General features: G+C 51.8%; 1 protein-coding gene across 26 annotated transcripts in view; it reads right to left on the minus strand.

Moving 5' to 3' along the window:
* Nucleotides 1–7,751: 7,751 nt before the first annotated feature.
* madd (MAP-kinase activating death domain) overlaps nt 7,752–13,852 on the minus strand; it is a 160,057-nt gene continuing 153,956 nt past the window's right edge. For all 26 annotated transcript variants that reach the window (XM_052028954.1, XM_052028941.1, XM_052028965.1 and 23 more), the window contains 2 exons: nt 9,409–9,455; nt 7,752–8,470 (listed from right to left, as the gene is read on the minus strand). In XM_052028954.1, the coding sequence (XP_051884914.1) occupies nt 8,369–8,470; nt 9,409–9,455 (149 nt within the window). In that variant the 3' untranslated portion in view covers nt 7,752–8,368. The remainder of the gene's footprint in view (nt 8,471–9,408; nt 9,456–13,852) is intronic.

The following is a 13,852-nucleotide window of genomic DNA, read 5'->3' on the forward strand; positions in this document are numbered from 1 at the left end:
CAGCCACCCATCCCGGCCCAGCGGTGACACGTCCTGAGGAGGAGTCATTCACTCCCACTCCTGGCTGTCCATCCCTCTGCATGTGAGAATGCAGAATGTGAGGGGGAAGGGGGGGAAGAGGGAGTGGGGAGAGGGGGAGAGAGGGGTGGGGGAGAAGGTGGGAGGGGGAGAGGGGGGATCACCACCAGACCACCGAATACAGACCTAACCGATCGCCTCCCACGGCTCCATCAGTAACATTCAAAATAAGTCGCGGATGCCGGAGATCTGAAGTGAAAGCAGAAGAGGTGCTGGGATAACTCAGCAGGTCGGGCAGCATCCGCAGAGAGAGGGAGAAATGGGGTTAGACGGTGTTGGGTCAAAAGCAGCCCCTGCTCGGTCGGCCTCAAGTCTCTGGGTCTCCTGCTTGGACTGGGGGAGCTGCCAAGTCCAGCTGTAGCCCGATGGCCGTACACACGGGGTCACGCCACACAACGTCAGGCTCCTCCAGCTCAGTCCCTGGGGAGGTTGTTCTTTTCCCCCCCCCCCCGCCCCCCGCAGCAACAGACCCACAGAGCTGACGGCACAGGGGGTTTGCAGAGGTTGGGGGGTAGCCCTGGGAGAACCCCCAACGTTGACATCTCATGGCACCAAGTCACACACGGGCCGGACAACTGTGACTCACATCTTGGTCCCTCAGCTGACGAGTCAGGGGTCCTCCACGCTGAACAACGCTCGGGAGCAGCGATGGCACAGAACGTAGTCTGGGTGGGTCCCCGCCATCCGGGCCATGCCATCTTCCTGCAGCTCCCATCGGGCAGGAGGTACAGAAGCCTGAAGTCCCACACCACCAGGTTCAAGAACAGCTACTTCCCTTCAACCATTTGGTTCTTGAACCAACCGGCACAACCCTAATCACTACCTCAGTGCAGCAACAGTAATGACCATTTTGCACTAAAATGGACTTCTTTTTTGTTCTAATTCGTGTTCTTTCTTGTAAAAATTGTGTTTACACTTTCTCTTGCTTATCTGATGAAAAACACTGTGAGGCCCAAGGAATTTAGCAGGCTGGGCAGCATCCGTGGAGAAAAGCAGGCGGTCAACGTTTCGGGTCAGGAACCTTCTTCAGGACTGTAGATGGGAAAGGGGGGAAGCCCGGTATATAGGACAGAAAAACAGAGCAGTGATAGGTGGACAGAAGAGGGGAAGCGGGGTGGGCACAGGGTGGTGATAGGTAGATGCAGGTAAGAGACAGTGATGGGCAGGTGTGGGGGAGGAGGGGAGAGCAGATCCACCGGGGGATGGGTCAAAGGTAGAGAGAGGGGAAATAAAATTTTCTAATAGACAATCCTGAACAAAAAAAACATACTGCTATAACAAGAAAATAATTCAAGCTCACAGATTGGTTTTTGTCCAATTGTAGATTGAAAAATCATAGGATATGTACAGAATAGTTTGTAATAAAAAGTCAATAAAAAGCAAAAGACCTTAAAAAAAAGCACATATTCTATGAAATGAAGACAATTTATCTGAAGTCCTCCAAGTAGAAAAAAAAGCCAGGAGAGGGAAGAAGAGAAGCATGGTGGGGGGTGGGGATTACTTAAAGTGGGAGAATTCAATGTTCAGCATCTGCAGTCCTTTGTTTCTCTGGCATTACTGCTTATCTGATGCTGTGTTTGTGATGCTGCTGCAAGTAAGTTTTTCATTTCACCTGTGTGTACACGTACTTGTGCATATGATAATAAACTCGACTTCGATTTCAGTCTCCATCACCAGGAGTGTTTCGGTAACACCACCACGGACCCAGCGGCAGGCAGCGAGTGATCCAACACCAGGGAGAGACCCGCTGGGCCCCCATCCTCCCCATGTATCTCTGGCGGACACATCTGTTCCACGACGGCACCGGCAGAGGAGGCCACCGCACAGTCTGTGTGGAGACGAGGTCCCGTCTTCACACTGAGGACACCCTCTGCAGTTGGGACAGGCTCAGATCCAGCAGCTCAGATCGGGCCACCCATGAGGGGCTGTGGACCATCAGGATCACTTATGTTCACCCCGCTGCCTGTAACCTCGTGGCCCAGTACCTCCTCGCACTGCCACTATTAACTGAGTCAGGGGATCAACCCTGATCCAATGAAAATTAACAGGTCCCGGTCCAGTGAAGCCACAATCGATGGGCTGAATGGTCTAATCCAGGACAACTCAGCAGTCCCTTGCGACGAGGGTGATTTACTTCCCCTTTGTGCGTCTGAGGGACTCGCGGGGCCCCGAGTGAACATCGCAGACTGTCTGATAGGTGAAACAGGAACCTGTCAGGGAGGTGGTTCACTCCTTCCGCCAACACGGCAGGGTTCCTGGGTGCTCCCCCCCCTCGAGGTTCTCAATAACATCCTCAATGCTCCTCCTCCACTTGGGCCAGAGATTCCCAGGAGTCAGTGGGAATGTCGCTCTTGCCCAACACAAGAGCAAGGGCGCTAAACAGTAAAAACGCTATGCAAAGGACAGAGCTGAGCGACTTCACAACCAACAGCTTCGATCAAAGCTCCGCAGTCCTCACACGCGTGAATGGTGGGGGGGTGGGGGCAATTAAACAGCTAATGGGAGGCTCCAAGAACCTGCCCGTTCTGACGGAGGTCAGGGCCCAGGGTGCGAATGGTAAAGGCTGAAGTATTTGTAACCACCTCCAGCCAGATGTGCCCTTTTACACTCTTCCAACATCTGCATCCTCTACGCTGCCCTGGCCTACTTCTCTCTCATCCATGCCCCCCTCTCTCCCACAATCTCTTCCCACTATCTGCAGCCTCCAATCCACCGCCTTTGCCCTTGGAGGGAACAAAGAGTCAGGATAATCTGGTCCTCCACTGGAGGCAGGCTGTGTCGTCAGTGGGCAATGGAGGCGTCGGTGCCTCAGCCACAGTTCTCCACACTGGCTGACGAACCAAATGTCACATTTCCAAGTTCATCGATGACGTGAAACAAAGTGGGAACGTGGGTGGTGAGGAGGATGGGAACAGAATTCGAGGGGAGACACAAGAGATTCTGCAGATGCTGGAGTCTGGAGCAACACACACACACACAAAAAGTGCTGGAGGAACTCAGCAGGCCGGGCAGCATCCGTGGAGGGAAATAAACAGTTGACGTTTGGGGCCGAGATCCTTCATCAGGACTGGGAAGGATGAGGGCAGAAGCCGGAATAAGGTGGTGTGGTGGTGGGGGGAGGGGGACATGCAGGCAGGGGATAGGTGAGATCGGGTGATAGGCGAGTCCAGGGCGGCACGGTAGCGTAGCGGTTAGTGTAACGCTATTACAGCGCCAGCGATCGGGGTTCGATTCCTGTCACTGTCTGTAAGGAGTTTGTACGTTCTCCCGTGTCTGCGTGGGTTTCCTCCGGGTGCTCCGGTTTCCTCCCACATTCCAAAGACATACGGGTAGGTTAATTTGGGTTTAAAATGGGTGGCGCGGACTCGTTGGGCCAAAAGGGCCTGTTACCGCGCTGTAAATAAAATTTTTGAAAAAAAATTTAATTTAAATTTAGAAAGGTGAGTGAGTGGGCAACTCACTCGTGGAGTGATGGAAGATACAGTGGGAAAGCATCGGCGTGGCAGGCGATTACGAAGGAAGATAGGCCGTTGACCTTTATGAAAGGAGTGCCGGAGTGAAGATGCCTCACTACATGAAGGGTCTTGGTGAGACCACAGCTGGAGAGTTGGGTTCAGTTTTGATCTATTTCTTATGTTCCAACCTCTCTTTGGCTATATCCAAGCTGCCTTCATTTAACACCTTAGTGAAGCTCATTAGCACAGCAGAGGCCCCAGCACTGATCCCTGTGGTGCCTACCAGTCAGAGATTGCCAGCTGGAAAGTGACCCATCTCTTCTGTCCGGTCCTGTCTCCATACTAATACATCACCCCTAATACCATGAGCATATTTTATTTGGCACCTCAGCCGTCTTTTGAAGAATCAAATATACTACATCTGCTAGTTTCCCTTTACCCATGCTGCTGGCTACATCACTGAAGATCTCAATAAATTTGTGAAACAATTCCCCTTTCATAAAACCACATCGACTCTGCTTGGTGCTGAATTCTCTGCGGTTACCTCTCTAATTGTTGTCCTAATGACAGGCGCCAGGCCAACAAGCACCCGCTTTCCATCAACATCCCCTCTGGAATAGCGATGCTTCACTTGTGGTTTTCCAGTTCTGGACGTGTCCAGAATCTGAGGAGTTTTGGAAGACCACAACAACCTGTGGAGTACAGGCTATCAGGTCCAGAACACTGCACAACTTACAGAACTCCTTCGTTTGCCTTGAGCATTTTCCAACTAAAAGTGAATGGTTTCAAGTTTATTCCTGCCGTTTGTCCTTGGATGTTCTCCTTCCATTGGGATGCTGTTCTGTGTCATTGACGCCGAAGACAGATTCTGAATTTACAGATCAAAAACAGCTTCTTCCCCTCTGCCATCAGATTTCTGAACAGTCCGTGACCTGTGAACCTCATTATTCCTTTTTTTTTGCGCACTATTTTTAAAATTTAGAGATTTTTTATGTCTTTCCACTGTACAGCTGTCTCAAAACAACAAATTTCACATCACATGTCAGTGATAATAAATCTGCTTCTAAATATATTTTCCGAGTCTCAGCCATTCCCTTGTTACACCCCTTTCGCTGAGTGCAGCCCTGACAGCAGAATTTTTTAGATATCACGAGAACTGGGGTTAGTGCAGGGAAGTGGTAAAAGATGAGCCAAGATCTTGCTGAATGGCAGAGCAGGCTCATGGACCCACTATTTCTTACGTCCCCATTATTAATTCCCCAGTCGCATTCTTTTTGGGAACGACGACTGATTCAGCTGTTCTTTGGCTGTGCATGTGAGTGTGTGTAGCGGCGCGCAGGCGTGGGCAACCGTGCGCGGCGCAATATGCCCTGCACATGTGCTGGTGTCAGTGCGGGTGACAGCTGAGGAGAGAGGCTGGTCTGCCTGCCACGGTCATATTCCCCACCGATGCACGTGCTGCTTAAGGACAGGTGTGGCTGGATCAACAACGGTGGACAAGGTCACCAGGGACAAGAGTGAGGCAGAGACACATGGACAGGTTTTATTGCAACATTCAAGATACTGTACAGTGCTATAAATACATGTAATACTTAATTATTTACACCAGAAACCCCAATCCTATAACAGCAAGCGTCAAACACAAGAAATACCAACCCTGCTGGCCAAACTAGATCAGAATATCTAACATAAAACACACACGACATACAGGAGAGGAAGGAGCTGTAAGTTCCATTGGGGGGTGGGGTGGGGGTGTCAAGCTGAAAGTGCTGGCCTCTGACACATTGCCTGTAGCCACTGCTTAAAAATACACACCTCACTGCTCCACCTCCCAGCTCGTGCGTCAGGGGGACGAGGAGAGGTCAACAGGATGGTGTCGGGAAGGGCGTGTGAAGGTGATGCATGCGAAAGATTCACTGGGAGATGGACACGTCTGAGACGGCTGCGGGTGCGCGGGTGGATAGGTTCACTCGGGACGGATGTTGTTCATCGTGCTATGAAGGTGCACTATTCAGTTATACTGTAGGTATGGGGGGGGAATGACTCCTCCCATCTCACTGTATGGGGGTATCTCCCCCTCAATGTACAGAGGAAACTCCCCCTCTCCCTCTGTACAAGGGGGACGCCCCCTCTCTCTGTACAAGAGGGACAATGTACGTGGGAGGGACAGGCTCTCTCTCTGTACAAGAGGGACACTGTACGTGGGAGGGACTCCCCCTCTCTCTGTACAAGACGGACACTGTACGTGGGAGGGATGCCCCCCCTCGCACTCTGTGCAGGGAGGATTCTGTGTGGGGCGGCATTATGCTCTGGCTGTGCATTTGAAGTGCATTATTCCAAGGTGCTCTGCAGGGAAAGAATTATCCCTCTGTCTCAAAGGCAAAACTAAACTGCAGATGCTGGCAACCTGAAATAAAACCAGAAAATGCTGGAAATGCTCAGCAGGTCAGGCAGCATCTGTGGAGTGACTTTTCATCTGCCGACTGTCAGCTGAGCACAGAGCAGTTTGACTCTGTCACTGGTGGTGGACAGAGGGTTATTTCTCACTATGTTGGGCGGGAACCACATCTCTGGAGGGTTGGGTACACTGTGCATCAGTCCTCATCACTCAGAGTATCCCTCTGTCACCTGGGTACAGGTCTGATGGTCACTCTAGATAGGAGGAGATTATTCCTCGTTCACCGGTGGGGAGAGGGTTACTGTCCTCCGGGCACTGAGTGGATTACTTGCATCACTGGGCATGGGAGGCTTTCAGTCGAATTTACAGACGGATTACTCTGGGCACTTTGAGGATTACTCCGGTTGCTGCGGATCACTCGTCTCTCACTCCGAGTTGCTATGGAGGACTTCGCAGTGGGGGGAAAACGGTCCCCTCTCATCGGACAAGGAGCCCCGCAGGGTGTCACGAGAACTGCCCTTGACCCCACGTTCAGAGAGGGTCAGTGGAGACCGGGGGGTGTGAGAAGTAGTCGGCAGTGGGATGAAGTTGGACGAGGGTTGAGGGTTGGTGGGGGGGGGGGGGGGGGGGGCGGGGTGGCGCGGTACAGGGTGGCAGGACCCTCGCTCTGTAACCAAGAGGCAGCACGTGGAAAGGAAGGGCCCAGTGGGCATGAACAACGCCCAAGTTGTCCCACTGGGGCTGGTGGGGTGGGTGGCGCGGTGGGGGGCGGTGGGCAGCCCACGTCTGCGGTCATTGTGTGTGTGGAGGGGGTCGGGGGGGGGGGGATGTACTTCCCCAAGCACCGATTTGGTCAATTAACCACCCCCCCACCCCCCCCCCGCCACCATCACAAGAGGGTCCAATGTGGTCAGCTACCTCCACCGTACGGACACGGGGGGTTGTGGGGGGAAGGTGCGGAGGCAGCACGGCGACATGTAGGGTCTCAGCGGGGCCATTGCAGGGTTGGAGTCCGTAGACAAGGCCCCCCCAACCCCTCCCTGCTCCTCGCCCCTGTGGGATTGGAGTAGAGACCACCGCTGGAACCCAGCTGCCCAACAGGCGCTGCTGGCCCGTCACCGGCTTCGAGAGGGTCGGCCCGAGCGATGGGACGACGGGAACGCCTGCGACCCCGGCGTGGAACACAGGCGCCCCCCCCCCCCCCCCCCCCCCCCCCCCCCCCCCCCCCCCCCGGGGAGTGGCCGCCAACGAGGGCAGTCTGTAACGGACCCAGTGGGAGAACGCTCCTTGGCTGGCAAATCCAGCAAAAGATTAATATCTCCAGGACAGGCAGATTTACAGTGAATTGCAGTGATGGGATGCAGTTAACTGACAGAATTCAAAAGGAGCAGCTCTCACTGGGTCAATCTGCAGGATCTGCTGTGCTTTGTCACCCAGAGTGAGCGAAAGGAAGATGCTTTCGGTACCACTGTCCTAATGGGATGCATTCGCAGTGAATCCAGTGCAGAAGTCTGCTGAAGTGTTGCGAATCCAGTGCCTAAGTGCTCGGTGGATGACTGAGTAAATCCTGAATGTGTAAAGTCAATACAAATCCAGTGTAGTCCTTAGTGGGAGAATATGGAGTGGCTTCTGTGCAGAAGTGGCCCCCAGTGGGTAAATATCCAGTGATGTCTGCACAGAACATCTTCAATGGGTGAATAAGCAGTGAATCCAGTGAAGGAGTGGCCTTCCAAGGGTAGGTTTGCAGTGAATCCAGTGCAGGAGTGGCCCTCGATGGGCAGGTTTGCAGTGAATCCAGTGCAGGAGTGGTCCTCAATGGGTAGGTTTTCGGTGAATCCAGTGCAGGAGTGGTCCTCGATGGGTAGGTTTTCGGTGAATCCAGTGCAGGAGTGGTCCTCGATGGGTAGGTTTTCGGTGAATCTAGTGCAGGAGTGGTCCTCGATGGGTAGGTTTTCGGTGAATCCAGTGTAAGAGTGGTCCTCGATGGGGGTACATTTGTAGTGAATCCAGTGTAGGAGTGGCCTTCAACGGGTAGGTTTGCAGCGGATACAATGCAGGGGTGGAGCTTGACGCACAGTTTTGCAGTGAATCCAGTGCAGAAGCTCGACAGGTAGGTTTGCAGTGAATCCAGTGCAGGAATGGTCGCCGATGGGTAGGTTTGCAATGAATCCAGTGCAGGTTCTGAAACCAGTGTGGAACTAATATTGCAGGTTGTCCCCAGAGTTCATTATTGCAATGCAAAAGCTGGCGTGTACTTACATTTAGCATGGGTACTTAAATGAGGTCCTCCTAAACTGGGCAAGCTGCGAGCCAATGAGGCAGTTTGGGAGCAAGCACAAGTCAAGCAGCAGTCACCTGCCGTGAACCCAGCCACAGTTGAGCATCAGGAGTTGGCGAGTGGTGGGCAGGGGTTGGGGTTGCCTGACGAGCTGGTATCTTACCGCGCCGGGGTGACCTTGTTCTTGCTCTCCATCTCTTTCCCTCTTGCTGCGGCCATGTAGGAGAACAGACAGAGCACAGAGTAACAGATCTCATGGGCCTGCAACAAGACAAGGGCAGGGGGGTGGGTGATTGAAGCCGCCAGAGACCAGCCTGCTCCGGCCAGCAGGAGCACTCTGAGAAAAGGCCACAATAAAATCACAACACCGCGAGTCTCCCCCCCCCCCCCACCCCGCCCCATCCAACACTAAATCTTCAGTGACAACCAGTGTGTCGGGACTGCCATTTCCACAGCTACCCTACCCTAACTCATTTGTTCCTCTGAACAGTTTAGACTTTCATGATACCAGCATTATGTGGTTTCCGACGTATTTATTCCAAACCTGACGTCCATACATTGAGATTCATTTCCCAAATGCACGCCCATTTTACAGGTTTCACGTTGCTCTTCACTGGAACAGCACTCATCATTTTAAACACCGCCACGCCCCTCATTTGGTGCCATCCACAAGTTGAGCTGCCTGGTTTCCCAGCTCTGAGCCACTTTTATGCGGATGATCCAGCACTAATCCCAGTAAACAAAACCACCCCGATCAGTGACAATTTGAGTGGCACTCTTTGACCTTGACCTTGTTTGCAGTTCTGTGGGCAGCATGCATTCTATTCCACAGTCTGTGCCAACTCCACGAGCCCTGAATTTAGTCATGAATCTGTTAAGTGTTTCATAAAAACTCCGGCTGAAATATGTTAATCATGATGCCCATGACTTTGTTTATTACGTTTTACAATGCAATTGGCTGGACTTCCCTTTTGAAACCCATGCTGAATGGATTGTACTGTACTTTCAATTCTACTACATCTCTGATCCCAAATAATACAGGGGGACCTGCAAAACAAACAACTGAGGAGTGGAGCATTACACCAACTCCTGCTTTGCAGCACTGTGTTCCAGCTTTGGATACACTTAATGGGTGGGTGGGAAGGAACAGCAGGATAGATACAGGATCAGTAACACTGAGTGATAAAGAGCTTACTCACCATTGGGGTCTTGTACTTGTGAGTCACCACTTCGTTAGTTTGTGGAACTGAAACCGGACGAGCAAGAGACAAAACTGAGAGTTTAACCCAGGAACAAAGCATGAAATGCATTGCAAATGGAGATTGCGTGTACACAGCCAGACACACTGCCTCTCACACGTGTACACTCACACACACCCACCCTGTCTCACACGCAGGTGTCCACACACTCTTGTATGCATGTTTCTCTCACACACACAGTTTCTCTCTGACAGTTTCTTACGCTCTCTCTCTCTCACAGTCTCTCTGACACACAGTTTCTCTCCCTCTGACACACAGTTTCTCTGACAGTTTCTCTCTCTCTGTCACACACAGTTCCTCTCACACATGGTTTCTCCCTCACACACAGAATCACAAACAGAAACATACATACAAGCAGGTGCACGGACAGACATACCTCTGAATATTGAGCATGTACAAATATGCACAGATATATTCCACTACCTCCTTATGCACTGCATTTAGTAAAGACAGTGATACACAACAGAAGATGGCACTGTAGTTATTTTACTCAGCTAGTAATCCAGAGGACTGAATGTGGAAGTTTACAACCCACCACAGCAACTGGGGAATTTATAATCATTGAAACAAATCAAGAATAAAGACAAATCTCCAGTGACAGCACCCGTGAAACCACCTCTGTCCCAAAAACCCCTCTGGTTCACGCATGCCCTTGCACATCACCGCAGACTCTGGAAACCTGAAATAAAGATCTGAGGTTGCTGGAAATGCTCAGCAGGGCAGGCGACACCTGCAGAGAGAGTAATAGAGTCAGAGCTTCAGGTCAATGCCCCTTCGCTGGAACTGAAGCGACAGAACAGGTGCATCTCTGGGCTGCAGTGTGTGGAGAGGAGTGGGTAAGTGGGTGGAGACTGACACCGTCCTTACTATTCCAAAGTGCAACGTAAGCTCGAGGAGCAGCACCTCATCGTGCATCTGACTCGTTGTGTCGCTCTGGATACAACACTGAATTCAACAATTGTGTGTCAGAACTGGCTACTCCCACATTCATCTCCCTTTCATTACTGCCCTCCAGAGAGATCAGCTGTTATGAACAAGTATTCACCACTCTCCCTTAAATGACACCAACTGGATCCCTTGTGTCCACCCTCTCCCGGACCCTCTCTGTGTTCTCCTCACATCTTCTCCTCCTCCTCCAAGGCTTACAACACACACTTCATTTCCTCACTTTTCCTGTTCTGGTGAAGGCTCCACGACCTGAAACATTACCTTTTGCCTGTTCCCCCCCACCCCCAACACCCCCGCGGATGCTGGCTGGACCCTGCTGGGAACCTCCAACGTCTTCCGCTTTTGCTGCGGGAATTCCTCAGAGCAGAACCAGACCCAACCAGCTTCGGCGGCTACCTCAGTTGTGTTCAGTTCTGGTCGCCTCATTGTAGAAAGAATGTGGAAGCTTGAGAGAGGGCACAGAGGGAATTTACCAGGATGCTGCCTGGATTGGAGAGCACGTCTTATAGGTTGAGTGAGCTGGGGCTTTTCTCTTTGGAGAGGAGGAGGATGAGAGGTGACTTGATAGAGGTGTACAAGATGATAAGAGGCATAGATCGAGTGGACAGTCAGAGACTTTTTCCCAGGGTGACAATGGCTAACACGAGGGGACATCATTTTAAAGTGATTGGAGGAAGGTATAAGGGGGATGTCAGAGATGTTATTTTTACACAGAGAGTGGTGGGTGCGTGGAACGCACTGCTGGTGGAGGTTGTGGGGGCAGATACATTAGGGACATGTAAGAGACTCTTAGATAGACACATGAATGATAGAGAAATGAGGAGCTATGTGGGAGGGAAGGGTTATTTAGATCTTAGAGCAGGATAAAACGTCAGCACAACATTGTGGGCCAAAGGGCCTGTACTGTGCTGTAGTGTTCCATGTTCTAATGACCTTCCTTCCAGGTCGCAGGTGAGGATGTTCACTGACGTACGCATGGCGTTTCACTCCATTCACAACTCCTCAGGATATGAAAGAGGCCACGTCCTCCAAGACTGAGGCAACAATCAGGTAATGCAGCGAGTAACCCCTGCGTCACATGAGAGAGTCTCACTGCTGCTGCCCAGCCCAGCAGCAACATCAAACTGGGTGCAAAGCACCAGGGACTGAACTGCGCCAGTCAAACAAGCACTATCGGTTAAAAGGCTCAGTATCTTTCCAAATCCCAAAGCTATTCCATCATTCACAAGGCAAAGAGAGCAAAAATGTACATTTTCCACTTGCCTGGATGTCAGTTACAATAGGCAAGAAGTTTGACACCATCCGGGATGAAGCGGCCCGCTTGGCTGATGAAAAACGCAATGATGCTGGAGGGACTCAGCAGGCCGGGCAGCGTCCGTGGAGAAAAGCAGGCGGTCAATGTTTCGGGGTCAGGACCCTTCTTCAGGACTGAAGATAGGAAAAGGGGGAAGCCCGATATATAGGAGGGAAAAGCAGAGCAGTGATAGGGGGACAGAAGACGGGAGGCGGGGTGGGCACAGGGTGGTGATAGGTAGATGCAGGTACCTATCTGCATCTCTTGAATAGACACATGTGGGAGGGAAGGGTAGATGATGGGCAGGTGTGGGGAAGGAGGGAAGAGCAGATCAACCGGGGGATGGGTCAAAGATAAGGAGAGAGGGGGGAAAAAAGGAAGAAAAGAGGCAAAAAGGGTCCTGACCTGAAATGTTGACCGCCTGCTTTTCTCCACGGATGCTGCCCGGCCTGCTGAGTTCCTCCAGCGTCGTCGTGTTTTCCATGTAGATTCCAGCATCCGCCGTCCACTGTTTCTCCAGCCCACGTGACTGTCACTCCAATCATCACTCTAAAGGTTCACTCCCTTCAACACCAGCGCACCAAGGCTACGGAGAGCACCATATACAATGTGCACTGCAGCAACTCTCCAAGGCTTCTTCAACACCACTGACCAAACTTCCTCCACCATCGAGAAAGTTAAGGAAAGCCCTTCCCCACTGGGATCAGCAGCTCTGTTCCTTCATTGTCATTGGATCTATATCGTACTCCCTGCACCACGGGGCACGTGGAGGACAGATGCACTGGAGAATGGGACTCTCTGTTGCCTTCTCAAGAGCAGGAAGGGCAGGCACATCTCTCACTCCACACTTACTGTCAGGGCTCTGACAATGTGCTGGGTGCAGTGTTCAGAGCCATGTGCTCTGGAACCAGTCGCCACGACAGTTCCAGATCAGCCGCAATGCTGGCATCTACCTGTCAATTTGGGAAACTGCCCAGGAAGGCCCAATCCACAGAATCCAAACTGGCTTTTTACCGTCCCATTAAGTTTACCCTCAATCACCAGGAGCCAGTTGGAAGATGTGGGCACAGCACTGACGTGCCACCAGTCTCCTCACAGCGCTCAGGTTGGCTTCTGCATGGACCATACGAGCCCACAGCGCAGGTCCACGCGTGAATTCCAGACATGAGAGCGCGTTGGCCATTCAAAGGTAGATGTGGCCGGGGGCACAAGCTCCCACTGGCTGCAATCAATCCAAGCGTGAAGGGCTGTGGTTGCAAGAGGTCCAATCGTCTCTGGCCCAGGGCATTGCTGCAGGAGTTCTGCAAGGTCACCCCCTGTTTCCACCCATCACCTGATTCATCAATGGAGCAAATCCATTGAGGTATTGAGTACAGGAGTCAAGAAGTTGTGATGCATCTTTATAGAACTCTGGTTAGGCCGCATTTAGAGTATTGCGTGCAGTTCTGGTCACTTCACTATAGGAAGGATGTCGAGGCTTTAGAGAGGGTGCAGAGGAGGTTTACTAGGATGCTGCTTGGATTAGAGGGCTCTTCTCTTTTCTCTGGAGCAGTGGAGGCTGAGGGGTGATCTGTTGGAGGTGTACAAAATTATGAGGGGCATAGATAGGGTGGACAAGCAATATCTTTTTCCCATTACTGAGCGATCCAATACCAGAGGGCAAGTATTTGAGGTGGGGTGGGGGGGGGTAGGTTCAGAACAGATGTGAGGGGTATGTTTTTTACTCAGTGGTGGGTGCCTGGAATGCGTTGCCTGATAGGGTGGTGGAAGCAAATTCATTGGGGGCTTTTAAGAGGGGCTTGGATGGGCACATGAATGAGAGGAAAATAGAGGGACATGGGCATTCTGTAGGTAGGAGGGATTAGCTATGTCAGCACAACATTGTGGGCTGAAGGGCCTGTTCTGTGCTGTACTGTTCTACGTCCTAAATATGTTCAACCCATTGCAAGTCCCGAGATTTAAATCCTCTTCGACGATGGCACAGCTTTCAGTTCTATCTGTAATACCTCTGACAACAGGAATCTGTGCCTGCCTGCTGTGCAGTTATTCAACAGCACTGCAACCGTCAAATCCATTACCACTGATAACCTTGAGAGACCACTGCCAGCCAGAAACTTACCTGGTGGACCCGTCACCCAAACA

Source organism: Pristis pectinata, chromosome 14 (assembly GCF_009764475.1).
Source record: "Pristis pectinata isolate sPriPec2 chromosome 14, sPriPec2.1.pri, whole genome shotgun sequence".
In the NCBI taxonomy this organism is placed as follows: Eukaryota; Metazoa; Chordata; class Chondrichthyes; order Rhinopristiformes; family Pristidae; genus Pristis; species Pristis pectinata.